Source organism: Charadrius vociferus, unplaced genomic scaffold (genome assembly GCF_000708025.1).
Source record: "Charadrius vociferus isolate BGI_N301 unplaced genomic scaffold, ASM70802v2 scaffold65, whole genome shotgun sequence".
Lineage (NCBI taxonomy): Eukaryota > Metazoa > Chordata > Aves > Charadriiformes > Charadriidae > Charadrius > Charadrius vociferus.
The window spans coordinates 1684800-1711955 of NW_009649293.1; the positions used below are offsets into that span (position 1 = coordinate 1684800).

A 27156-nucleotide genomic window follows, 5' to 3' on the forward strand; every position below is an offset into this window, starting at 1 on the left:
CTAGAATGAAACCCAAATGTGTCCAGAGGTTGACTGACTTTTTCCCTTAACTGGATTTTTACAACTCTTTCTTGCATCATCAGACTAACTTTTGAACTGCCAGATAAATTCACAAGTTTTGTTTGCTTGTATGGGTTAGTGATTCTCATTGTAAACCTTAACCAAATATTGCACCTGTGAGTACAGCCTGAAATGATCCATTAGCACTGCATTTTATTCCTTACATGTTTTTTTTTTTTTTTTTTAATATCTTACTTAAAAGGGAAGCAAATTTTTGAGGGGACATAAAAGCTGTAGAGATTCAAGATTATTATACAGGGTCTTGTTTGGTTTTTTTGTTGTTTAATTTTTCCTTCATGAGTTACTACCTTCATGAGGTCACCAAGATTCTCTGACATGTTTCAAGACTGAAGTATGAGCATAGTCCATTCAAGCTTGTGATTTCAGCCGGGTGTGTGTTAAGTCATCTGGTGAATCCAAATCCAATTGTGCATAAAGCAACTGATGGGTACTGTTGGTATTAAAATATAACCTGTTGAATAAAGTGAGGAGAGTTCAAAAATTGTTGACCAAATGAGTGATTTAGTAAATGGAAATTGCTTTTTTTGTTTTCTAGTCAAATTAATGCAGAACAATTAATTAATTCAAGTCTATAAAACTCAGATATTTTTTTTTCTTTCTTTCTTAGATTTTTAAAGACTTATAGAATAGAATATGCATAGAATTTGTAGAATTCCTTGTGCAGTGCACAGGTATAACCGCTTCTTGGCTCACACACTTTCTCTGATAAGTCTTTCTGAGTTCTGAAGCACTTAAACTTTATTCAGATTGACGTGTAAAATTTTTTATTTTTCTGTTTAACCTTTCAGATACCATTTATGATTGTGTTCATCTGTCAGCAACATATCCTGCTTTATATATGGCTAGTTTACAGTTCCTCTCTGTCCTTTTGAATGAGGAAGGAAGAAGACAGCTCCAAGATAAACAGAGTATATGTGAGAGTCCAACTATTAGCTTTCTTCTGGATCATGTTGAAGGATGCCAGGTGTCAGTAACTCAACTTACTGCATTAATTATTCAGGTATTTAAAATTTGACGATGTGATTGCAGGATATATTTTTGTATTTTGCTAAAAAGGAACCATTGAAAAATCAATTGTTTCCAGTTACGAACCAAGACATCTTTAATTTGAGACATCTATTACACTGCTTTTTGAAATTCATGTAATAAGCTGGAACAATTGCAAAGAAGCAACTTCTAGGAAGTGCCTTGCAAAGCAACTATGCTGCAACACCATGGTATGATATCTTATGTAGAGAAGATGATACATAGATAGAATATGTTTGGCCAAATACTGATAGACTTTTTTTTTTTTTCTGCTTTTCCAAACATGGAATGAGATTTTTAAGGTTTGAAACATAGTTATCCCTATTATAAATGACAGCATTGTTGTTCTTAACAGCTGCCTTCATAAAAATTGTGAACCAAAATGAAGCCTTCTCGGTCATTCCCTTATAATTTAAGATTGGTGCTGTTGCATTTAAGAAGAATATATTAATGTACTTTCCAAGCTAGTTTTAAATTGGCCAGGTAGCATATTTTCACTAATTCCTTTAGGAACTTGTTGCCCAACATAAAATATCTTGGTGGCAAGATGTGTTTTTCTAGATACTTATTCTGAATGTTCTGTCTGTCTTAATGTAATCCCATTTTTCTTGTTTATACTATTACATACTGTCCTAAATGATTCTTTTACCTCCTTTACATTTACATCCTTCACTTATTTACACGCTGTTAAAATATCTTCCATTACTTAGTAATAAGAAAAGTTATGTGAAATTTGTGTCTAATTTATTTTCCCTCACAAATTGGTTCTTTTATCTGTATATTCATTGTCCTTCTTTAAATTATGTGGTTTGTCACTGTGACAATAATATTGATCCATGATTAGAAGTGTAGTGTTTGTCTGAAAGACGCACATTTCATATAACATAACATAGGTTATGATTTCTGATGTTCTGGTGCCAGTGTCTTGCCATAATTATTTTATAAGAATCATATTTAGTGCTATTTTGCTATGTAAATTATTTATTTAAATATTTATTTATTTATTTATTATAGCAGCCTTGCAGTACCTAAAGGAGGCCTATAGGAAAGATGGGGAGGAACTCTTTATCAGGGAACATAGTGGTAGGATGAGGGGTAACGCTTTTAAACTGGAAGAGGGTAGATTTAGATTAGATATTAGGAAGAAATTCTTTACTCTGAGGGTGGTGAGACACTGGAAGAGGTTGCCCAGAGTAGTTGTGGATGATCCATCCCTGGAGGTGTTCAAGGTCAGGCTGGATGGGGCTTTGAGCAACCTGGTCTAGTGGGAGGTGTCCCTGCCCACGGCAGGGGGGTTGGAACTCGATGATCTTCAAGGTCCCTTCCAACTCTAACCATTCTAGGATTCTATGACTTTTTTCAACATGTATTAGTGCATATTGGATGGTGTGACCAAAATAGTGCTGTCTTCGTATCACTTCATCTCCTATCCTCCTATGGGTTGCTGAATTCTTGCAGAATAACCTCACTCCTACCAAGACTTGTCCTGATCTAGCTAACATCTGTCACATAACCCATGTTCCTTTGCTTCTGTGTTACACTGCTGTGGCTCTGTAGCATTTACTGGGGCATAGTATTCTGTCCACTGAGAACCTGGTGTCTTTTAGGGAGGAGAAATTTCCTAAGAGGATCTTTCTTGGCATCACTGTCTAGGCCACTAAAACTAGAATTCCCTCTCTCTTTGGCAACTGATTTCAGATAATTTCACTGCATAGAGATTTCCTGTGAGGACATGATTTTCAGACTGACAGCAAAACAAGGGCATTTCATTGAAATGCCGTAATTTGCTCAATATCCTCTTAGGTTTTTGCATTTAATGCTTATATATGTACCTAAAACTGAACTCTTTAGCTCTGACACAAAAAGCGCAATTGCATGAAAGTATGTCAGAGAAAGGCATGCTGTGTTGTGAGTCTCATTACTCTATTTTCATACAACATGCATAGCTGATTACCAGGCTTTGCCAGCAAAAAGTGATGATTCTTACCGTGACAGCAGAAAAAGTCTATACAATGAAGAATTAACTGCAGCCAGGCCAATGAAAGTACATCAGACATTGTGCCATAGTTTGAGTATTGTAAGAGATGCCAATTTTCAACTTGCACTTTAACTGTTTGTTCAGGGCTGTAGATAGACGTTACATTTTGTTCATAAAAGAGTTCAAAAGAACCCCTTGTCTGGGGTTTTATAATACATGAAAGCTTCTACGATCTCCCCAAAAGTATAACAGAATTAGGAAAGAAACAGCTTCAGTTTTTCAGACCAAATATATGTATTTATTTACTTCCCCCTGGGTGGTCATTGAGAGGCAGTTGAAATAGGATGTAAAGTAAGCTATTAAAAAAAAAAAAAAAAAAAAAAACAAAAAAAAAACACCCAAAACACAAACAAACAAAAAAACCCACACAAAAAAAACCCAAAACAAAAAAACAAAAAAACCAAACCAACCAAACAGAAAAAAAAAAAAACACAAAAGAAAAACAAGCCCAAGGATTTAAATGTGACCTTTCTTCAAGAGATGCACTCAAGCAAATAATTGGCTACCATAAAAAAGGCTGTGAGAGAGTTTTCAAACGATCATCTCCATTAATTGTCCTAATTACATAAAATCTAGAGAACAGGTGATATGCAATGGCAAATGCTAACTTAGGAACTGGTCTGCAGGTGTGAATATTAGCAAACCAGGTCCTAAATTAGCATGCATTATTGCATCCAACTAATCTGGTAAACACATGTGCGGACTTTGAAAGGTTTTGGTGCTTTTGTGTATGTAAACTTTAACCCTTGTAGATATGTTTTCAAAATCAGAAATAAAAGTAATAAGGAAACCATAATCCAGAAAGTCTCAAATTTAGGCCCTACTCTTTTTTTTTCTAGATATAAAATTTACAATGTTTTAGAAAGGCTGTGATCTCCCCTTCAACTAACTTACAGTAGGTGCAGATTAATATAGCTAGATCCACTGTAGATTTATGGGACATCTTAAATTTACTATACATCATAATTTCAAAAAAGAATTAAAAGTCTCCATTCGCATTTTAATACTGTAATACTAGTAGCTTAAAACTATAGAATCTGCTGGCAGAAGACATTATAAATTTGCATAGTTATTTTTTCCATTCAACTAGTAGTTAATCATTAGTTAATTATTTAAGTGTTCCCTGTGATTGACATAATTTTCTTTTTAATTATAAACCGCAATTCTTTATTGCAGAATAAGGAAAAAATGCATAAAGGAGCATGCTTCAAGAAGGAATGGAGTTTTGCTAGTTTTTAGGATTAGATTTAGAAAATAGATGAAATTAAAACTTTTTAAGAAGATACAAATATAGGACAACTCACCTTAATTTTTTAATCAGTTCTGATCAGCCACATAATACATAATTAAAGGAAAATACCCAAGATATTGTCAGGGAAATATGTTTTTTAATTAATAAAATATTCCTAAGTACTAAGAAAAAATAAAACCAGCTAGCAACCTTTAATAGGGCAAAAACCTTTGAGTGGATACATCACAAAGTCTACATTTTAGGTTATCCAGGATTGAAGGAACTCAACATTTTGTTTTTTCCTGGCTTGTTTAAATTAGCATCAGATTTAAACTTCAAACTTTTTGTATTTTTTAACTACCCAAACATCTAAATTATTTAATTTGAAAAGAAATCACTACCTATCAGTACAGAAAAATAATTAATTTACTCTAGAACATTCTTGTTTTGCTGATAGCTTTGAGATTTCATTTGGGATCTAATAAAACCAATTATAGTCATTGATTTGTTTGTTTGTTTGTTTTGTTAGCTATAAATGCAGAACCCAGTCCATGCTTTGGTGCTTTAATTTGGTGTCAGTTGTCCTTATCAATGAGGTTTGAGGTTTTTTTGGTGGTGGTGGTTTTATTTTTTTCCAAATCTTTAACTTACTAGTCTTTATCCCTTGCCCGTTTAGCCCTGGTTACACTGAACACTTCAATAAATGATAACCCTAGAGCATATGTTGATATTTTAGTGCGTATTAAAATTTGAAAAATTTGTTAGGCAACTACTAGCTGGAGGACTAAAGTCATTAAAGGTGATACGTGTCATATATGTAGAGGTATATAATCTGTAAGGTCCAATGGTTAAGTACTCATGAGATTTTTATCTGAAGCATTATGGTTTTCTTAAGATGCTGTATTTTTTGCTAACTCTAAAATATGTTTTTCTTTTTACTATGATCCAGCAACAATTCTTATTTTACCATATTCTTCTGCTTACAATGCATTTTCCATTATATTGGATGTCAGTATTGGAATGATATTTTATGGAAAATTGCTAGATGGACAAAATTCTCTAGCGGATAATATATAAAGCACAGACAGCTCTTTGTCTTTCAGCTATCTTGTTATATGACTCCAAATAAATATTCCTTTGAAAGCACAGAGATTATATTTATGTTATTGGAAATACGGTGATGCTCACAAAGGCCTCACAAAAATAAGACAAAGTACCATTTTCCTCTAGCTGGAAGTTTCTAAAAAAACTACCTGTGTGTCAGTTATATTTTTGTTCTAAAGACTTTCACTGATATTTAATATCTCTTCATCATTGGGTTGAAGGAAAGTGAGACTGACTGCCCTAAAGGCATGTCAGTGAATTGTCTGCAGTAGTAAGCCTGAGTATTAGGGAAGGTCTGGAATTCCAGGGCTGGGAATCTAGGTTTTGGGAAGGTAGAATGTTAAGAAAAGAGTAAGAGGTGTGGGCTCAGGAGTGAAAAAAAAATATTTTAATTAAAAAAAATAGTGGAACACTTTAATACAGACAGACTATAAACATGAATATAGTGATGAATCATCCAAATGAAAATATTGACTATGACAACATAAAAATAGTATTCATATCTATAAATAATATGGTCAGTTTTTCATTTTGATAATGAAATTGCATTATTTGTAGATCTGTGAAAGAAAATCTTCAAAGGATGTGCTGAAAGAAGTTGCTACAAATGCACTGCTGTCTCTGTTAGCTGTCAGTAAAAATGCCCAGAAATGTGCTTTGGAAGGTGAGCATTTCAAAATGTTTTTAAAATTATTTATGAATCAAATACTTGCAAGTATTTTAAGTATTTTTTTAAATCATGATGTTTTTTGTCAAAACAAAAGACCTACTTTTCAGTGGCATTTTTTGCAGATTTTTACCGAGAAATCTTATTAATAACTGAAGTTTTCAGCTACAGATATTAGAGTATGTTGTAGCCAGTCAAAAGTTTGTGGTGAAATCACAAGTCTGTGTTAAGAGCAAGAAGAGACCCATGAGCTTCTACTGATAGTGGCATATTCATCAATTCAAAACTGGAGATTTTGCACCAGCAGAATCTTTCATCTCTTGTTTCACGCTATACTAATACAGGTTTGTAGGTGAAAGTATGCACTGTGTTTTCAGTTCTGACTGTACCTAGACAAGAAGAGACTTTTTTCTCAGCTTGGTTCTTCCTTGCCTCTTTGTTTCTTTCTTCCCACTTCACAGTTTATGTTGGACCTTCTCCCCTTGCGATGCAACATATTTCATGCCTAAAATTTTACTTTACAGTACTAAAACAAAAGTAAAAAACCTCTGATCAAAGGTTTTTGTGCCCACTAGAACACAGGGGAGACTGGTTAATTTGTGTTGCTTGTGTATCATACATTTAATACCCACTGATCAGCCCAAGTGCACTTTGTCTTGGGTGCTTTCTCGTTACTTGCATCTCTCTGTTGGTTTGTTCAGTCCTTAAACCTACACTACACTGAAATAAATAGCTGAGACGTAGCTGCTCCATGTCTGTTCCCAACAGTGGCAGAAAACACTGCACTTCAAATCCTATGCTATATACCTACTTTATGCTCTTTCTCAGTGTATTGGTGGTCTGCTCAGCCCTTGCTTCAGTCGGGATGGTTCTTCTGTTGATGACCCACTAGATCATCTAAGGCCTGACTTCCTGTGAAGGCACTACCAGCGCATGAAGTGCATCACGTTCTCTGCTAGAGCAGCCTTCAAGTCATCCTTGCTGTGATGCAACACAAATCTTAGAGAAGAGGAAGAGGAGTTCTGGAGTTCATATCAATGTCCTGAAGATGTTTGTAGCTTTAACATCAGCTGTTCAGCTCTTAAGGATACTTTTTAAGATATAGATGCGAAGTCCTGCACCTGGAAAGGAACAACCCGTTATAGCAGTACAGGCTGACTGGGGAGCTGGAAAGGACCTTGAGGTCTTGGTAGGCAGCAAGCTGAATGCGAGAAGACTAACAGGATCCTGGGCTGTATCAACAGGAACGCAGCCAGTAGATTGAGGGGAAATGACTGGGTTTCCTCTACTTAGCAATTGTTAGACCACATCTAGAATAATATAACCAGTTTTGGCCCAGTAAGAAAGACTTCAGCAAACTGGAGCAAGTTTTGCAAAGGGCCACCAAGGTAGTTGTGTCCACCCATCCGTAGAGGAGAGGCTGAGGGAACTAGCTGTGTTCAACCTGGTGAGAAGAAGGTTTCGGGAGGACCTAATAGCAGCCTTCTCTAACCTATGAGATTTTGAAGACAGAGCCACGTTTTTCACAGCATTACACTGTGTAGGGAGGAAGAGAGAGAACGGACATAAATTGAAATGTGAGAGTCAGACTTGCTGTGGAGACACATTTCCCCTTTGAAGGCAGTCAAGCAGTGGCTAGACATACTGTGCAGTCTCTGTCTTTGGACCTTTTCAAGACCCAACTGGATAAGACCTCAGGTAAACCTTGCATGATCTTATATCTGATTCTGGTTTGAGCAGGAGGTTGGACTATATGACCTCTGGAGGCCATGTCTTCCAACTGGAATTATTCCATTAGCCTATGATCATAGAATCATCGAATAGTTTGGATTGGAAGGGACCTCTAAAGGTCGTCTAGTCCAACCCCACTGCAATGAGCAGGAACATCTTCAAGTAGATCAGGTTGCTCAGAGCCACATCCAACCTGACCTTGAATGTTTCCCAGGATGGGGCATCTACCACCTCTCTGGGCAACCCGTTCCAATGTTTCATGACCCTCATTGTAAAAAATTTCTTCCTTATATCTAGTCTAAATCTAAACCCTCTTTTAATTTAAAATCATTAACCTTTGTCCTATCGCAACAGGCCCTGCTAAAAAGTTTGTCTCCATCTTTCTTATAAGCTCCCTTTAAGTATTGAAAAGTTGCAATAAGGTCTCCCCAGAGCCTTCTCTTCTCCCGGCTGAACAACCCCAACTCTCTCATCCTTTCTTCATAGGAGAGGTGTTCCATCCCTCTGACCATTTTTGTGCCACCTCCTCTGGACTTGATCCAACAGGTCCATGTCTTTCCTGCACTGTGGGCTCCAGAGCTGGACACAGTACTCCAGGTGGGGTCTCACCAGAGTGCGGTAGAGGGGCAGAATCATCTCCCTCGTCCTGCTGGCCATGCTTCTTTTGATGCAGCCCAGGATACGGTTTGCCTTCCGTGATGAGAGTGCACATTGTTGGTTCACATCCAACTTTTCATCCACCAGTACCCTGAAGTCTTTCTCAGCAGGGCTGCTCTCAATCCCTTCATCCCCCAGACTGTATTGATATCAGGGGTTTCCCCAACCCACATATAGGACCTTGCACTTGACCTTGTTGAACCTCATGAGGTTCACACGGGCCAATTTTTTCAGCTTGTCCAGGTCCCTCTGGATGGTATCCCATCCCTTAGGCATGTCAACCACACCACTCAGCTTGGTGTCATTCACAAATTTGCTGAGGGTGCACTCAACACCACTGTCTATGTCTGTCATTGATGAATATATTAAACAGTACTGGTCCCAGTACAGACCCCTGAGGGACATCACTTGTCACTGATCTCCATCTGGACATTGAGCCATTGACCACTACCGTCTGGATGCGACCATCCAACCAATCCTCTTCTACTGAACAGTCCACCCATCAACTCCATGTCTCTCCAATTTAGAGAGCAGGGTGTTGTGGGGGACCATGCCAAAGGCCTTACAGAAGTCCAGATAGATGGCATCCGTAGCTCTTCCCTTGTCCACGGATGTAGTCAATCCATGATCTTGTAATAAATTAAAGATTCTAGATAAGAAAAGAGCCTAACTCAACACTGCACTTTGAGTCATCTGAACATTTGCTTTCCTTTGTCTCACTTCAGATGCAGCAAATCAGCTGCTGTTAGGGAAGAGTTGGGTAAGATAAATGCATGCCCTAACCTCTAGAAGCTTCAGTCTTCTAGGCAGCTTCATTGAAGATATCCTTAAGAGTTATGAGTTGGTGTCCTTTTCCTCCCAAATCATCTTCCCCTCTTCATCTTATCAGTCCTTCCTTTGGGCATTCCACTCACTAGACTCTGTTGCAAGAGGACTCAACTGTATTCGTGCTTCTCAAGATCATTCAACTATACACACTTCATCTTGGAGACTGTTAGTTACTTCCTGATATCAGGAAGATAACTATATTATGAACTCAGAGTTTGGACATCTGAATCCATAAATCTCAGTTCAGGAGGGTAAGAGTAATCAAGATCATTGCAAGAAAGATATTTTATGTTTCATAAAACATTTTTGATTGTGAATAAACTTCTAAATGTTAATTTTTTGTTCTCTTCCAGTTGATCTGATAGACAGCTGTATAGAAAACATGAAACATATTAATGCACAGCTGAATTTGGATGCCCTAAAGCCTGGAAAAGCACAGAAAAAAAAGGTAACTATAGAAACCAAAAGACTGATATGATAAGGCACTTCCCAGCTCTTTTTTGTTTGTTTTTTTTTCTTGAGGCAGGTACTGTTGGTATCTCTCATGGGTGGGACAGGGTAAATGACAACTTGCCATTTGGACAGCTTATCAACATATGGATACTGGGGCTTCTTTAAGTTTCATTGATTCTAGAGCTTTTACCAACTTGATTATCTCACACACTCACTCTCCCACCCAGAGTTATGTTCACTAGGTCTCAACTTTCTTTTCCAGCATGGAGATGACTGCTGGTTCAGGAAAGTCAGGCAGATCATATCAGTTCATGCTTTGCAGCCTCTCAGTTACCAGTCTGGGGTGTTAATGCCAAAGCCCCTGGGCATGCGCTGGTGTTTGTCTTTGTGCATCTATCTGGTCTCCAGGTTCTTCTCCCGCTTGCCAGATTGTTCCTGCAGCCAGGTTCTTCACATTATTTGTTCTGGGCCCATTTCTTTCTGTCAGAGCCCATTTCTTTTCACGAATCCTTCTTTTCACCACCAGCTTTTCTTTCCAGAACTCTAAGCTTCTCTTTACCTAGTCTAAATAATCTACGTGCAAAGTACAACACGTGATCAGCCTCTGAATTAGTGGTTCTGTCTCATGTCTTTTTGTTAACTGGAGGATTCAGGACTTCCTACTTTTAGTCCAGGTCATCAGAATCAGCAACTAGCCCATTCTGGTTGCAGCCAGCAACTAGGAGGCTTCTGATTGAGAGTTCAGTTTCAGACATTTACACGCATACGTGTTCAGCCATTGGTCATCTGTCAGTGTTCACAATTTATGACATTTATTTAGACTACAACAATATCTAAGAGGTTCATAGTTGGACTTTCAGCCTTGACTTCATGGTCCTATCCAGTCCAGCTAATTTTTCTCATCTTGTTTCCCACAATAATAATTTTTCTGTTTCTCAAGTTTTCTTTCTTGGTGTCTTTCAACCAGTGCTAGCCTTCCCCCCCCCACCACCCCTTTTCCTTTCCTGCTCTTGTACCAGTCAATCTCCCTTCCATGCCAAAACCAGTTGCAGTCTGCTTGCACATGTGAGTCATAGTTTTTTTTATTATCTGCCTTCTCATATTATCTAGCTTCCAATTCTAATTCTTTTTCTGTCCTCCTGCATACTTGCTGGACATCTTGGTCTCCTCAATTGTCCCCGGCTTTAACTTCTTGTCAGAGTTTTGGTTTGGTGGGTTTTGGGTTTTTTTTAACCTCATACTTGTGCTTCTTCCACCGCCTGTACTCCAAGTTTCTTGTCTCCATTCACAGTTTCTTTCTTCAGCCTCTTTTTTTTTTTAACTTCCCTTCCAGTTGTTCCAGACTCTCAGATCACCCAGCTCTTCCTTACCACATCTAGACATAGATTATTTCTTACCATCATACAACAGTTTCATAAGATTTTTGTTGCAATCTGCTTGTTTTCTACCACTTTCATCTAAGAGAATTATTAAAATACAGACAATACCCTCTGCTGTCAAGTTTGATATCTTCTCCACTCCCACATAAAGCAGAAATTGAAGAAAGCATCTTCCTGCAGGATATTTCTGTATTGTTTGAGCTCAACAGTATTTTTCTCTGAGGCATTGGCACAAACAGACATTAACCTTGATTTGTGAGAGTGTGGAACTGTGTTTTATAACAGTGAGCTCTTAAAAGAATTTGAGTTTGACCCTGATATTTGAAGGCTACAATATTTATTTTTTTTTGTCTTGAGATCCCCTAAACACATTTATTATCTGTTCTTCACAGGGTAGAGGCTGAACGGTGTCCTGCTCTGGGTTTGTCCAGTAAGGTTGAAGCCAGATGGTTCTTGGGCTGAGAAGGGGGGAAGCTGGGGACATTTGGTCCTCTGCTAAACGTAGAAGGAATTTAAAACTTGAAAGAACTTGAAGGAAAGGAGCCTCTGAGATAGGTCAGAAAGACTGTTTATCTTTAATTAAGAATTCTTTGAAAGAGATTTGCAAAAGACTTTGTGGCAGATTTCCCTGCTAAGCTGGGACTGTAGGTTGCTACATCATATGTAGGCGTGCTGTTCATCATGTATGGTGTATGATGACAAACAATCTAGTTTCACATGAGGGAAGCTGAGACATTGCTTTCATAGTCAGATTTAGCTGATCATTCACAAAGCTGCCCCTCAGCCCACTCTGAGGCACAGCTGTCAAAAGGAAGTTATCAGAGCTTCTTTTCTTCTTCTCTTTCTTTTCTTTTAACTGTTGGGGAAAATGTGTTTGACCTAGCTTGGTTCTTAGGGCAACTGAAGTATTTTACCTGATGTTCTTTTTCTTTCGCAGTAATTACTGTGATGCTAACCAAGGGCATAAAAAGTATTTACAAATAGCCAAGGTTTCAAAAAAAACCCCTCAAAATAGGATCTTAGTAAAAATCAAGATATCCTAAAATAAATAAATAAAAACCGTGCCATCAACACAATCTATAACTTTTTCAACCTTCTAGAAGTTTGCACCTTAAGTATAAGTTGTACCTTGTGGCATTTTATAGGATTTAGTGCTATTTGTATTTATTAAATAAATTAATACATATTGAAGTTCTTGAAGGAACATCTTAGAGTTAGCATTTTATTTAGCTAAAAATGAGACAATCCAGTCATAAAATGCATTTGTAATGAGGAGTTTTTCATCTACTACACCTGACTTTCATTAACTTTTTTGAGATAGACTTTTACGTCATCTCTAGATGTCATCAACTATTCATGACATGATCTATAAGCAAGCATTGTTGCTTCACCTTGTCTGAGATTAGGCATGAATCCTATTTACATTTTTGTTCCTTTATGCTTGATAAAACAGAAATAGTCTCCTGTGGTGAACAAGCTTATTAGAATTTAATCGTCTTTCAGAAGTGGTTTAGTATGTTAACCTTATAGAAGTTAGCTCAGCTATTGTTAGCCTTTTAGTGTCACAGCACTATCATGAAGAGATATTTTGTTTGTTTGTTTGTTTACTTGTATACATGAATCTCAGTATAGTACCTCACTGTCCAAAGGTCCGTATTTATCTTTGTAATAGTCTTATCAGGTTGGAAACTATTTCTGTTATTAAGGATAGGGAACTAAGACACTGGGGATATAAGGATGGATTGGTCTGACCAAATGTAGAGATCTGCAGGACAGAGCTAGTTTGTCCTTGTTTTTGTCCAAGGAAGAAAAATAGGTACTTCTAGGGAGTGATTCATTTGACTTGTTTTATATGTCTGCTTTAGGATGGAACGAATACCAAGAAAATGTTCCCACCCATTCTTCATTAGTTGTAAGAGAAATGGGGCTCTACATTACAAGTCTCTGCATTTGGCCGGATCAGCGCCCCTAGAAGTAGTATCTGTGGGTTATAAAGAGACATGTGGATGACTCCAAGTAACTTGTTATAAATGTCTTTAGTGTTTGTGTTTAGAGCTAGCTGAGATAAGAAGGAAACTCTGCTGAAGAGATGTGACCCAAATGTTGATGCCTTAGATTTGCATCTCTCCTTTGAAATTGCTTGCCTCCTTGTGTAAAATTCATTCTGGTCTTAGGTTGATGATCTTCAAATATTTTTCTCTGGATAGGAGGATAACCTTATCAAGCAGCTAAGGTGTTCTATGCAGCTCCTCAGAAACTGCCTCTTTCAAAATGAAGAATGCAAAGTAAGTATTCTTATACTGAAATAATGTGAGCACACTCAGTTAGTGAATGAAGATCATATTTTATTTTTTATTCTACTTTTAAATTATTTTCAAGCTGGCTAAATTTAAGCTTGATATTAATGGCAAGAAATACTTCAAATTTCTTTATTATTCCCACCTCCTAAGAATATTTCATTCATGCACTAGGAACTCAATGTTCATATTGAAACTTTATCTCCCAAAGGTTTCAGATGGCTATCTTCCTTTATACCCACTTCTGCTTTGCTTAAATCAATAATTCCAATTTTCAAAGCATATAATGTGAAAAATGGATGTGGAGAAAAGTGTGGGGCCACAAGAAAGGCGCATAAGAGATACAGTTCACATCTTGGAAAGTAGATTCCTCTCCTTATTCTTCTCCTTTTTTCCTTTCCCTTTCTGAAAGACAAAAAAAGCAAACAAACTAAATTCTAAATAATAACTTGCCATTTACTTTTCTTTGTCTGAGTCAAACTACACTAATCCTGCAAGGCACAATTTTGTTTTCATCTTGATTTTTTTTTTTTTTTAAAGTCATTTATCTTGCTTGGAAGAATCTCCTTTTGAATTTCTTCTTCTCATTTAACTTTTTTTGTCTTTTCCTCTGTGCTTTTCAATTTCTTTTCTACTTCAGTTCTTCTACCTACCTTTTTTTTTTTTTATTCCATGGGGAATATACTACATTGCTTTTTTTTTTTTTATTCTTTCCTACATTATTTCTTTCTGATCACTGCTCTTCCTCTTTCTTATTGCTGATACCTTTTGGACATTTATTTCTGTTTTTTCTTTCACAGTTTAATTTTTCTTGGCATTGGGTTACAACTTTTTGTTACTTTTAGCAAATGTGTTGGTGGAGCCACAAGATTTCCAGACCTTTCAGAAGTACCCCTATTGACAGCATGTGTTAGCATCCTTTTTGTATACAAAACACCATGTAAATTATGGGCCTGAATAAGCCATCTGGTTATCCTTAAGGTCGCCATAACTTGGTTGTGCCATAATCTCAGATAAGATTTTGTGCAATATTTTTCTTGTTTTGCAGAGACAGTTGCTTGGAGGAGAGGAGAAGATTGCTGTTGCTAACTGAAGTTTTCTATCATTTGCTCTGTAGAACTGGACTCTGCCATTTCCATGCTTTTTCTGTTCCAATAATTAGTTTAGTTGGAGTAGAACACAACTTTAGAACTTTAGGAGTTCTTGAATAATCACAGTTGGAATGAATAAGTCTTTACTTTTGTTTGTCTCAGTAATTAAAACATGTGTTGGTTTTGACTGGGATAGAGTTAACTTCTTTAGTATTGAAATGTGTGTGTCAGTTCTTTCCCTCCAATCTTTTAAACAAACTAATGGGACACGATAAGATTAAAATATGCTTTTCTCGCTCTATTTATACTCCATTTTCAAAATATTTAATAGTATAGTAGTTTAAATTCTTCCTCTTGTTATTGTAGATGGCAGCACTCAAAGCTCACGTCGTTCCTGTTCTGCATTCACTATGGCCGTGGTTTTTAATAGATGACTCCTCAATGCAAATAGCTCTGCATATGCTTTGTGTCTACACTGCAAACTATCCTGCAGGTATAAGAGTCACTCTATGATGTAATTCATCAAAATATTTAACCAGAATAATTAAGACAGAAAAGCATAATAAAGGGAAAAGAATGTTTATTACTACTGTAAGAGGAAAGTATAAAAGGCACTGGTCCATCAAAGCCTATCAAGAGTTTTGATTTTAATACATTCAAGACTTTTGTTCAGATCCTGTTTCAGACTGTTGGATTTAGCAAGAGTGCAATTGTATTAAAGGATTAAATAGCATTTAATTCAAACCATTATGTTTGAAGGTTACTCTGAAAGTCCTGCCAAATTGAATAGCATACTGTAGAAATACTACTCCAGGAATTCGCTCACAGAGAACGGTGTATCAGTACCTTATACAGTTTGTACTTCAGCCTTTATTGAGAACATTCTGGTTTTGAAATGTTCAATAATCTATTTCTGTATTAAATTTCCTCCATTTATTTATGCATTGAGCTCAGTAGCTTGTATTCAACTAAAGAATGTTTTTTCATAGGATTCTCTTCTTCATTTGAGAAAACACTTTATTTCCATTGATGAGTAATTATGCCCAGTACTAGTAGCCTGTTCCCTTTTCTGGTATGAATTTGTCTCATTCCATATCTTGGTTATTGACTCAAGTAATGATTTGCTAGTGGCTTGGAGAGGCATATAAGTATCTGTTGATTTCTCCCTGTCAAGATACTGTAAAATTTAGTATGGTTAAAATATATTAACTGAAAAGTCTCTGAGCTTTTTTACCCTGTTTGTAAGTTAATGTCTCCAGACCTTAAATGAGCTTGTGATGTTTTTTTTTCATAAAGACATTTTTTTTTAATGTGAACTGAAGAAAGGTCAAATATCGATTAGTCAACCACAGGATATAAAATTAAAATGTAATGTCCTGTGATGTACTGGAAATCAAGCTGAAGTTCTGATGCTCCCTCTTTTTTCTTAACTCTGAGTGACTATGGGATGCATTTTTGTTTTCCTTGCTAATAAGTGTAAGTGGTTTTAGATTAATCATGTTTTTTCTTTCTGTTCAGAATACTTAGCTTATGAGATGACCCAAACTTACCTACTCTGAACTGGTTAACCACTTCCCTTTAGTGTAGTCAGACAAAGAAATGCACGTAGCTGTTTGTAACAGTTAGAAACTGTCTCATTTTTATTTACTTTTGCCACGTTAGACATTAACTATTGTTGCAGATGGCAAATGCCACTAAATAAAAAGGTATATATGCATATTTGTGCACAAACGTCATGTTGGTAACTTAGTTGTTCCCTCCCACTGTATTAATTTGAGCTTGTGGCTCTGTAGCATAGGATTTGCATGCTGCTGTGGTACAAGGTAATGACAGATGGAGACAGCGCTTTTATTTCTCAGAAAAGTATTTTAAGAAACTTATTAAACCTTTCAGATGTAGAGACCTCTTTTCCTGAACCAGGTTCAGAGGGTCCCTTTATATTCTGATGCCAAATAGTTTTATAACGCCTTGGATATGCTGGTTTTTAAGACTTCCTGAGACAGAGCAACGTCTTCTCTTTAACAGCAGAATCACCTCTTTGTTTCTAGAGCAATAGAATAGTAGATGCTTATTCCCGTGAACCGCTACATGCAGCATGTTTCTATTTAAAGCATGTCCCTTTGACTTCAGTGTGGTTCAAAGAAAAAACCCAATCCTTTCAAAAGTCCCATCTCAATCTTTTAGCTGTTAGACTGCTCTTTCTATTGATTTCTTTTTTTTTTTTTTTTCAATGTATACGTGCATTTCTCATATGATAAAGATTTCATTTCTTTAAGGTTGTGCTTCACTTTGTTGGGCTAGTGGTGGACAATCATTACTTCCGTCTGGACGAAGTGCGGCTGGGAATTCGTTAATGCATAACATCTTGAAATTGGCTTCTCAAGTGTCAAACGATAACAGCCCAGCTCAGCAGGTGGTCTTTTGTCTTCTTTCTAACCTTGCTCTGTCTCATGACTGTAAAGGCATTATTCAGAAGGTAAGTAAATAACATTATTGATTTTAGTGAAGTGATGGATGTATTTTCCTTTTTAATAAACCCTTCTATTTCAATATGGAGTTTCCTGTGGTCATATAGAGATGCTTCTGTGGGAATCAAAGCCGTTGAGTCTTCTCAGTTAGTTGTGTTAACTGTTCCTGAAGTGCACCGTGCAATTTGGTCATATTCGTAGCCTGGATAGAAACAGCATATGGAACTACACAATCTTTGCTGGAGCTTTTTATAACCTCTCAGTTTCAGTGGGGTGTAAAAATGTTAATACCCATATATATTGATAACAATCACTAGTGGATTGTGAAAGTGAGCGTACAATAGAATAAAACTGCATGTGAGTAAACAAGAAATCAAACGTTATATAAATCATTAGGTATACCATGTGAAAGATAATCGTTATAAAAATTACAGCTTTAGAGAAGGTGTCGTACATGTCAGTAATTGGCTGTTAGGTAGAAATTCTTACTAATGTAAGTATTGTCTTATCCCTTTTAAATTTATATATTGAATAATCTTTCCTCTGTTTTATCACATGTTCTTTAAAAAATCTGTTTCTTTCAAATTTAACTTTGATCATTTAAATAAATTCACAACCTTGAGACAAGCAGTCAAACCGTGTAGAAAATCAACTGTAGTGGTGACATGATAAAACTAGCTAACACAACAGAGATTATAAAAATTGTGTTTGTTTTTAGCATCTTTTATACTAGTTTAATAATTACAGCAATTTCTTTCAATTTACATTAACAGTATTCTCTGCTTGGACCTAATTTCCTATTAGAAAAGGCAGAGGGAAATATTATCTTCTTGTGGTGCTAATTATGTAAAAACTGGTCATACAGTTACAAAATTGCTGATACTCAAACTTTTTGATAGAAGAGATCTCAAACTCTTCATTTCTATGGTAGCTGTTCTGTTCTGTGAATTGTTTTGGCTTTTGCTGTCTTCAGAGTTTTACTCTAGTGTGACAGTATTTAGTCTTCATTCTCGTGAACTCTGCGCAAAGTGTAAGCAATACTGAATTACTAATTCCATCTGTGAAAATGAAATTACCAATATTATATTTATGTGAAGAAAACCACAGTGAGTTTGTATACTGGATTGTTTGCTTTTGACCACATGGCTGTATGTGTTTTCAAAGGTCAGTAAGGTTGGGAATACTTCGAGGACTTTTTTCATCATAGGAATGTTATGTTAGAACATCTTCCTTTTGCAACAGGGGGATTGATTTATTTTTTTTCTTTTTTACTTGCTCAGAATCTCCTTAAAGTGGAGGCAAACCCTGAGATTGGGAAGCAGTAGTGTATGCCATATCAGTACACTGATCTTTTTCTTCAAAGCTTACAAAAATAGAGGATAGTGCTATGGCTGCCAGTGAAGGGGGCAGGGCATACTGTAGGTCATTATGGGTCCCTTCCAGCTCATGATATTCTATGATACCTTTAACATTTGCTAATAATGCAAGCAATAATAAATAAGGAATCAAGAATACGTGAGGTAAATAGTGCATTGATTCGGTTAAATTGCTTCTAGCTTAATTTTGGGCAGAAATGCTAAGTGCAAAGCAAAAAGCTTATGTAATGGTGGCAGTTAGCCTTTAAAGAAATACATAAAAGTTGACCTAACATAATTTATCTACACTGCAAAAATTATTACAGAAGAAAATGTATTTCACCATATTAAATTTCTAACCAAGATGTGGATTCTTTTTTGTATGTAATTCTTTCAAAAATCCTTGATTAATAAAGGGTTCCCTGAAATATGAAAGTGAAACCTTAGTACTAGTTTTTGGTCAAGTATGCAGATTGGAAGGTCAAACAGCAGTGAACAAACCATGGAATACTCTAAATTCTAACATCCTTTTTCTTTCTTCTGACAGAGTAACTTCCTGCAGAACTTTTTGTCTCTTTCATTACCAAAAGGAAGTCATAAAAATCCTGGTAATGTGTCTACTCTTTGGCTAAAGCTCCTACTGAACATATCTTTTGGAGAAGATGGACAGCAGATGATCATGAAGATGAATGGTTTTTTAGACCAGATTGTGGAAATGTGTAACTACAAACACAAGAGCAGCCAGCATCTAGCGCTTCTCATTCTACATAACATATGTTTTAGTCCAGCTAATAAACCAAAGATATTAGCTAATGGTAAGTATCTGAAAGGTATGCAAGCTATTTTACCCTGAGAATATTGTGTTTTCCAGAATACCATGTTTTCATTGCAATTTGGGTTACTGACCAAGAACTCAGTATTATTACTTAGAAAAGCATTTTCATAAAAATTATTTTTGTAGAAGTAATTATAGAACATATATTTTGGCAGAAAAGCAATTTACATAAGAATATACAGCTAAAGGAAAAGCAAATAAGTAGTTTTTTTAAAAAAAATAAAGATTTATTGAGACTGATCATTTGAACATAGTAACACATGAATGAAAGGATTTTTGCATTTTCTTCAACAGCTAGTTTTCAGCATACATTATTCAGTTACATTATTATGATTTTTTATTATGAAATGAACAAGCAAACTTGGAAAGTCTCGCTTCAGAGCAAGGCTAGGAAATTAAGGCACCTACAGTGGGGTGGCAGATATTTCTCATTGGTTACAAATCATCTACATAATAAGTAGTAAGGAAAATAGAAACATCTTAATTTCGATCCTGATGTGTCTCTAATTATGGCTACTGGGAGTTATGAAACAGTTTCATGGCTTGCTTGGTCCCTATGCGTAGCTGATGGCTGTACATAACATGCATGTTTTATTACTGATGGCTTAATTTTTTTGCATTGCTTGTTTTTGTTTTGCTATATTCTTTTTAACACTTCTTTCAATGAAGTCTGCCAATTTCATGAGCATATTTAAATGTAATCTGATAATAAGGGTTCTGTAATTCCTCTGCCATACCAATACTTGTCATAGAAATAAATGCACTCCAAGAATCAAAACACTGAGACTTGTAAATATATTTGTGTGCTTTTGATGATGCTTTCTAGATGATTATTTTTTTTTCATTTTTCTCATTAGACAAAGCGATTGCAGTACTGTCTGCCTGTTTGGAAAGTGATAGTTGTGCTGTCCAGAGAATAGGAGCAGCTTCACTTTGGGCTTTGCTTCACAACTATCAGAAGGTTAGTATTTGAGAAATACTTGAAAAAATTGTAATGTTAATTTTATTATGCTGTAAACAATACAGTAACCTTTAAGTAAATAAAAATAAAGTTTACAGCAGCAGTTCAATTTTATTGTTTTAATTACATAGCTGCTCAGGCTAGGAGGTCAAACAACATGGTAAGGAAGCAGCTTGCCCCCTGTGATTTGTGACTGCTTATATAAATGCAATCTGTATGATGATACAGTCAGATGCTAATTCTAAAATTCCTGCATCTCATGTTCTGCTGAATTATTGTCATTTTCTAAACTTTGCTATTGAAGTGTGAACATGTGGGGAAGAAAGTCAAGTCATTGTACTTTGTATGTTTGTGTGTGCTACAGGCAAAAGTGACTTTGAAGAATCCATCAATAAGGAGAAGAATAGATGAGGCTTATTCTTTAGTGAAGAAAAGTAAGTCTTAGTTCCGGCTAATGCTAATTCTGTATTTTTCCATCCGGTAGATCATTAATAAATTTCAATTTATATCATCACAGTAAGTTTTTGTTGTGCTACAAGTTTTTGAAATGATACTTTGTCTCTAAAATCGTGAGTAGTAATACGCTTCATGGTAAGGCATCTTACAGATATAGAAAAATGCCTCTTGGTTAACAAATTATAAAAAAGACCTCAGGTAATTGCTAAGGTTAATTTGTAAGAATAGGTATGGTGGTGCTTGCAGCAAAATGCTTTCTTCGCACAGTACACTTCTGTGTTAATTCTTAAATTTAGTGATAAGAAAAATTGTTCATTTAGCATTGACTGTGCTCAACCATGCTCGACCTCACTGCGTTCAACCACACAGAGAAGGGGTCAGAACAGATCATTGTGCTAGTCTTAAAATACTGTACCATGAGTTAGCTGACTTTCTGAAAGCCTGAGTTTTTTGCTCAAGTAATTGAACATAACTATCGTTTGAATAGCTTTTATACAATAGGTTCCTATCTTCAGGTCAAGAATGTTAATTTTGTAAGATGTTCAAACACTGGTCTGTAGCTGGAGTTTCAGTAGCCAATAATGGATTATTAAGGCTCTGATCTTGCAAAAACGTGCAAATGTTTCATTTTAAGCCAACGAGTTTTCCTACTGATTTTAATTGCTGTATAGGTGTGCTCAAATAGGTTTATCAACTGGGGGCTTGTAACACCGAGTTCCAATAGTATTTTGCTCAACAGAATTGCCACAAAATTTCTGCCTACATTAAACATTCTTTGTCAGTATCCAAATAAGGAGGAGATGTATTTTTGCTAGAACATCTCATGATAATTATTCCTGTACCCTGACTTCCTGTCACCCAAATCCATTGATTTTGTCAACGTACTGTTGTTTCAATCTTATCCTTTACTAAGTCAACCATTAAACATAACATCATGCAACATTTCATATACTGATGGTGTGTTAATAGGTAGATAATTTTGTATTGTTCTTTACAGCATAACTGCCACTGATAAGAGGCTTCAAAATATTAAGTTGAATCAACATCTTCTACAGATGAGCACTTTGTAGCTTTGATCCCTATTTATTTATGTACTACTTTAGAACATAAAGTCCTAGACTGAAGGATTGATTTTTAATTCAATAAACATTTAAATATCAAAATACTGAGTATGAAAGATTTTATGCAACTGTAATTGTTACAGTTCACAACCACGTGAAGTTATCTGTGTTTTCCTGCATTCAGGCTCTCAAGTAGCCTACCCTAGTAAAGGTTTGATCACTTTACAGTGATAATTGGGCTGAAATGGTAGATTGTTCTTCTGAGATGAAGTGGGGGAGTTTTTCAACATGTCTATTGTTGTTTTTCATTTCCGCCTTTGTCCTATCCAAGGAGAAGTTTTGGCAGGAACAAGGCATGACCTCACTGTAACATAGCACAATCAAAAGGCAGTTTTCACTTTATTTGTTACAACTAAGTGAGGGCTTCAAAAGCTGGGGAAAAAAACCTAGCCTTTAAAACCAAAAACAAACAAAAAGCTCAGACTTTGCAACATAAAGTATTCGTACTTGATTTGCTACCTGTAACGTAAAGGTTAAGATCATAAAATAGCATGAATTCTAGCAAGGCATTTGATGAGATCTTTGCAAAAATCATTTTGTATTAAGAATCAACTAGAAGTTCAAATCTTGGTTTTTTTCTTCCTTTTAGCTACTGCACAGCCAGAAGAAAATGAGCTACATGCCTACCATTTAAAATGCTTGGAGAATGTAGTGCAGCTTCTGGATTCTTAATGATCCATCAGATGACTTCTGTTGAAATTGTACAGCTTACTCAACGGCAGCCTGAAATGTTAAGAAAACACTTCTAATTCATGGATTTGTGGCAGCAGAATACATGCTGTGGAAGAAATTTACCAAGCCTTTGAGGAGGGACTTCATGACTTTGAACCAAAGAAATTGCACTAAATTTGGTTCAAACTATTTGTTCTGTAATCCCAATGGGAAATTATAATGATGCTACTATGTAAAGTATGTACACAGAAGAAGGAATGTACAGAGGAAAAGGATGTGAACAATCAGTAATTTTCTTAAATTATGCATTGAAATTGCTACTGTAAAGTATTAGAATTGCTGTTTTGGATTGGTCTTAATAAAGGGGTTTTTAAATGGAGATCAGCATTTGTTGTCAGTGGATTGTAATTTTAATGTTGCGGATGTGCACAGTGCTTACTTAATTTCAAGAACTGAAAATTCTGGCAGTCACGGTGTGTTATACCTGTTCGGTATAGAACAGCAATGTGCGTGTGTTAGTTTTGAAGGAGTTTTCAGTTCAAACTGCTGCATTTTTTTAAAGATGCTAATAATTGAAAAGCTCTGTTACTGATATTATAGGTGGCAGTTATGTTAATATAGCAGTTTATTCAGGATGTGGGGTATGTGCATCAGTTTTAGTGAAAACATTCTAGAAAATATTTGAGAGACAATCTGTTGGTTTCCAATCTATACACACTTCAAATCTTTTCCTTGAAGTAAAAGGCAGTCTGTTATCCCGGCCTGTGTTTTCTTTGAACTCCTCCTGTGTAACAATTGTAAGTTTTTCGGTATTCTGTGCTAAATGAGTTTGAGAGAAAAATATTTATACATTGATGACTAAACACATGACAGCCGTATTGAACATGCTTCTGAAATATCTAGCAGTGTGTTTAAATTTCCCTCAACGCATACAGATTTGTGTTATGGCAGGGACAGATAAAAGTGAGCAAACAGAATCATAGACTCATTATGGTTGGAAGAGACCTTTAAGATCAAGTCCAACCGTTAACCTAGCACTGCCAGGTTACTACTAAACTGTGCCCCTTGGCACCTCATCCACATGTCTTTTAAATATTTCAAAGGATGGTGACTCAGCCACTTCGCTGGGCTGCATACTCCAATGCTTGACAACCCTTTCAGTGAAGCATTTTTTCCTAATATCCAATCTAAGACAGCAAAACAGAAAGCAAAATTTGGGTAGCACCTCTAAAAGAGTTGTAGCAAGGCCATGTTTACCTGTAATTAGCCTTTTCTTCCTAACCAGGTGATGAAAGCATTTTCCACTGACTGAGGGGATTCTTGTTTGTTTGTTTAGTGATGCTTATAAATAATGCGTGACTTGATATTACTCAATTGACATAAGCGTGATGCTTATAGTGGCTGGATTAATTCATTACTAGAAATGTAATTATTGGCTAACCTCTCACTCCTCCACCAAACAAAAAGCATGGATAGACCACCAGAGCCTGATTATTATTTTTTTTTTTTTTCCACTTGATACATATCATAATTATTGTAACTGGCGAAGTGGTTGATTAGTCTGTCATGTTCGTCCCATCATGTCGCAGAAGCTGCAGGGCAGGAGAACACTCCACAGCGGACAGCGATTGCTGTCGGGGCTTGGCGGGGTTTTCTTCCCCTCAGACTGGTGAGTGCCGATTCTCTTCAGAGACTTCTGTGTCGGCATATTCGGCCCTGACGAATAAATCAGGTTGTAAGTCAAAATGCAGATAGTTTGCCAGTTTGCTTTCTTGTTCAGTGACACAAAAAAATGAGAGCGCTCAATGCCAAATTAATTCCAATGGAAGTAACCACTCAGCAAGGGTGGCGAGATCTCTTCCGAGGTGTAGAAATGCACGTGGATCTAGTGAGGTGAAATAGGGCTTCATTAAATGCAAGTCCAATATAATAGGAACATAGAAGAACTGGATGCTTGTTTTCTATTAAACGTTTCTGTTTTACTGAGCTGTAGAAATTCATGCAGAAATTACTCATATTGAAAATTCCAGATAAAGTGCTAAGCCATTTGTTGTTACAGTAAGCCTTAGTGCAAGTGCTGTGTTTATAACAAAAGGAGCATAGATCTAACCACTATTTTCTCAGTATTTTGCAATTGTGGGAAGCAACTGTAGCGATGGTATTAGTAAGTACTTCTGTTTGGTGTTGCTCCTCAGGAAAATCAAAACAATTTTTAGCCTCTAAAGGCACGAACATCCAATCTCTATATTAACTTTGTGTACAAAGTCTTCACAAAATAGTTAAAACTTTCCTCCTTTAAGATTAAGGAAAGGGGAAATTATTTATTTATTTATTTATTTATTTAAAGGACAGCACTCGCTTCATTACCTTTCCACTCAAAAATTGGGGACATACAGCGGCTGCATTCTGTCTCCCTGCGTGTTAATAAAGAGGTGGATTATAAAATGTAAATGACCCTATAGTTTCTGTTCACCAGCACTTGGACTAGCACAATTAGCCTCACAATAACCTTTAGTCTTAATAGCTTTTATGAAAGAAAACTATAATATTGAGACCTCATTCACAGTTAAATCTAATTTCAGAATTTTGGAGATACATCTTTTTTCAAGGATGTGGTATTTATCATGTTTAGGTTTTCAAAGAAATTTAAATCCTAAAATACCTTCAAATTTTGAGAGCTGTAAACTCATTTCTTATCCTACAGAGGAAAGCACAATTAAAGTGGAGATGGATTACCTGAATAGACTACAGAATTTAAAAGGTAATGTTCAGCATGCCTCTAGTTTCTCTAATATGCATTGATAATATAGCATGGCGAGGCAAGCTAGGAGTCTCTTGAAACACAATTACCATTTGCACGAGCTGCAGATATATTATGCTCTTAGTTCGTTGCGTTATCTTTTATGATAAGTTTGTAATCAAGAAAGAAGTTATTTTAAATTCAAAAGAGGTAGGTACAGAAAATCCACTACAAATGAGGTTTTCAGATTTTTCAAGACTGTGATGCGTTATCTATTGCATGCTCAAAATTTTCAAAGAAATGATTCTTGCTTGAGTGGTAAAAAATTGTGGATTAAACTTAAATCATTTAGATTTGATTGTGTGTGTGCGTGTTCATGCAAATAGACACCTATTTGGTGTCATGACTTGCTGATGAATTTTTCAAACCTTTGAGTAATAGATTTTCAAGCCTATTTGAACATTCTCAAGAAAAGATTTAATTTATGAGAAAGGCGCTATTTATTTTTTTTTTTGGTTCTCCAGCAATTTAGAACTATGGGTTCTCCTCACTCAGTCATAACTACACAGCTCCTGGTGGAGTTTTTCATTGGTTCCTCTCCATATCAAACTCGCAATTTACAGGCTTCTGGCTTCAGTGGGAGTATGGAGTGGTACAGGCCAGACTGGGGAGGGGAATTTTCTATACTGAGAATTTGGCACAGCTTTTAGATAAGGATTTTGCTTCACAGCAAAGTAGAAGCTACTGTGACAGCTTCTCAAATCTGATTGTCCTTCAGAGAAGTGTTTTACCGTCTTCTAGGGGGAAAGCATAATCGCTTAGCAGAGACCTGAAGATTGCTGTCCTCTAGGGTGTCTAGGGATGCTCTACAGTTCACTTCAGGTTCCTTCTGGTTGTAAAAAAAATTTGATCCCTTCAAACTTTTTCCCCCGGATGTCCTCCTAGAGTAATCATTGACAGCTACAGCGCTGTGAGAGCAGACATACTACCACTGCTTTAGAAAAGAGAGAGAGAGTTGAGGTAAGTATAATTTCACAGCACCTCAATCCTTTTTAGCTCATCTTTTGGCTCCTGCTAGGTTGTAGAAGTGTGTTCTTCATTCATGACCACCTCATTTTTTTGGTGATTACCTGACCTCATTCAGCAATTCTGCGTGGCCCCTGGGCGTTCCCAAAAGCTGGTTTCACTTCAATTCCGTGTCGTGTAACTCAGAAGGGTTTGGCCCTGCGAGTGAAGGTCAGCCTGTGCCCTCTGGCCCCAGTGCCTGGTACTCCTGGGCACGTCTTTTTTTTTTTTTTTTTTATAACTGGTGTTTTAGGTGTTGAAGACTAACAGTAAGAGGTTTTACAATTCGGTTTGGTATTCAGCTTCACCTTTCCCCACCGACCCGATCTCAGCCACCGCAATTTTTTCAAGAAAAGACCAGTGTGAAAGCTGGTCCCATTTTCACTAGAAGAGGAGATTCTCGGAGCACATGCTTTCCTGCATCCAAAACGGAGAGTTTCAGTGTGTTTTGGATATACAGCAACCAAAGGTGTGCAGGTTCACAAACGTGCTTATTCTTCATAAACACATGGACCAATTCTGAATGATCAATCTGGATGTTATGTCGTCATTCTTGATTGCTTGCCAACAGGACTAAAGTTTTACATTTTTTGAGCCTGTTCTTTAGTGTTTAGTATACATGTGCAAGTCTTTGCTGAGATGAAATGTGATTTTAATAGAAATCAATACTGCATATAATCATACAATTTTATTCAAAATTGAAATGTTGGGGGGCAGTTGGGAGTTAGAAGGGTTTTTAGTAAATACCTGATGGAGCTGTTTGGAAACAAGCTCATTTTCTGTTCCACGAAGTTTTTCCATTTCTTTTTCACTTGAGCTGAAAATAATCTATTTTACAAAGAAATCTCAGGAGACTTATAAGTAGATTTTTGATTAATATTAATTATTAATATTTTTATG

At 36.3% G+C, this 27156-nt stretch overlaps 1 protein-coding gene across 1 annotated transcript in view; it reads left to right on the forward strand.

The window, feature by feature from the left end:
* RTTN (rotatin) overlaps window positions 1–22815 on the forward strand; it is a 95050-nt gene extending 72235 nt beyond the window's left edge. Inside the window, exons 40-49 of the mRNA XM_009889075.1 lie at window positions 870–1081; window positions 6039–6144; window positions 9717–9811; window positions 13403–13480; window positions 14950–15076; window positions 16860–17059; window positions 18954–19221; window positions 20099–20202; window positions 20567–20636; window positions 22369–22815. Coding sequence (XP_009887377.1) covers window positions 870–1081; window positions 6039–6144; window positions 9717–9811; window positions 13403–13480; window positions 14950–15076; window positions 16860–17059; window positions 18954–19221; window positions 20099–20202; window positions 20567–20636; window positions 22369–22451 — 1343 coding nt within the window. The 3' untranslated portion in view covers window positions 22452–22815. The remainder of the gene's footprint in view (window positions 1–869; window positions 1082–6038; window positions 6145–9716; window positions 9812–13402; window positions 13481–14949; window positions 15077–16859; window positions 17060–18953; window positions 19222–20098; window positions 20203–20566; window positions 20637–22368) is intronic.
* The last annotated feature ends 4341 nt before the right edge of the window (window positions 22816–27156 follow it).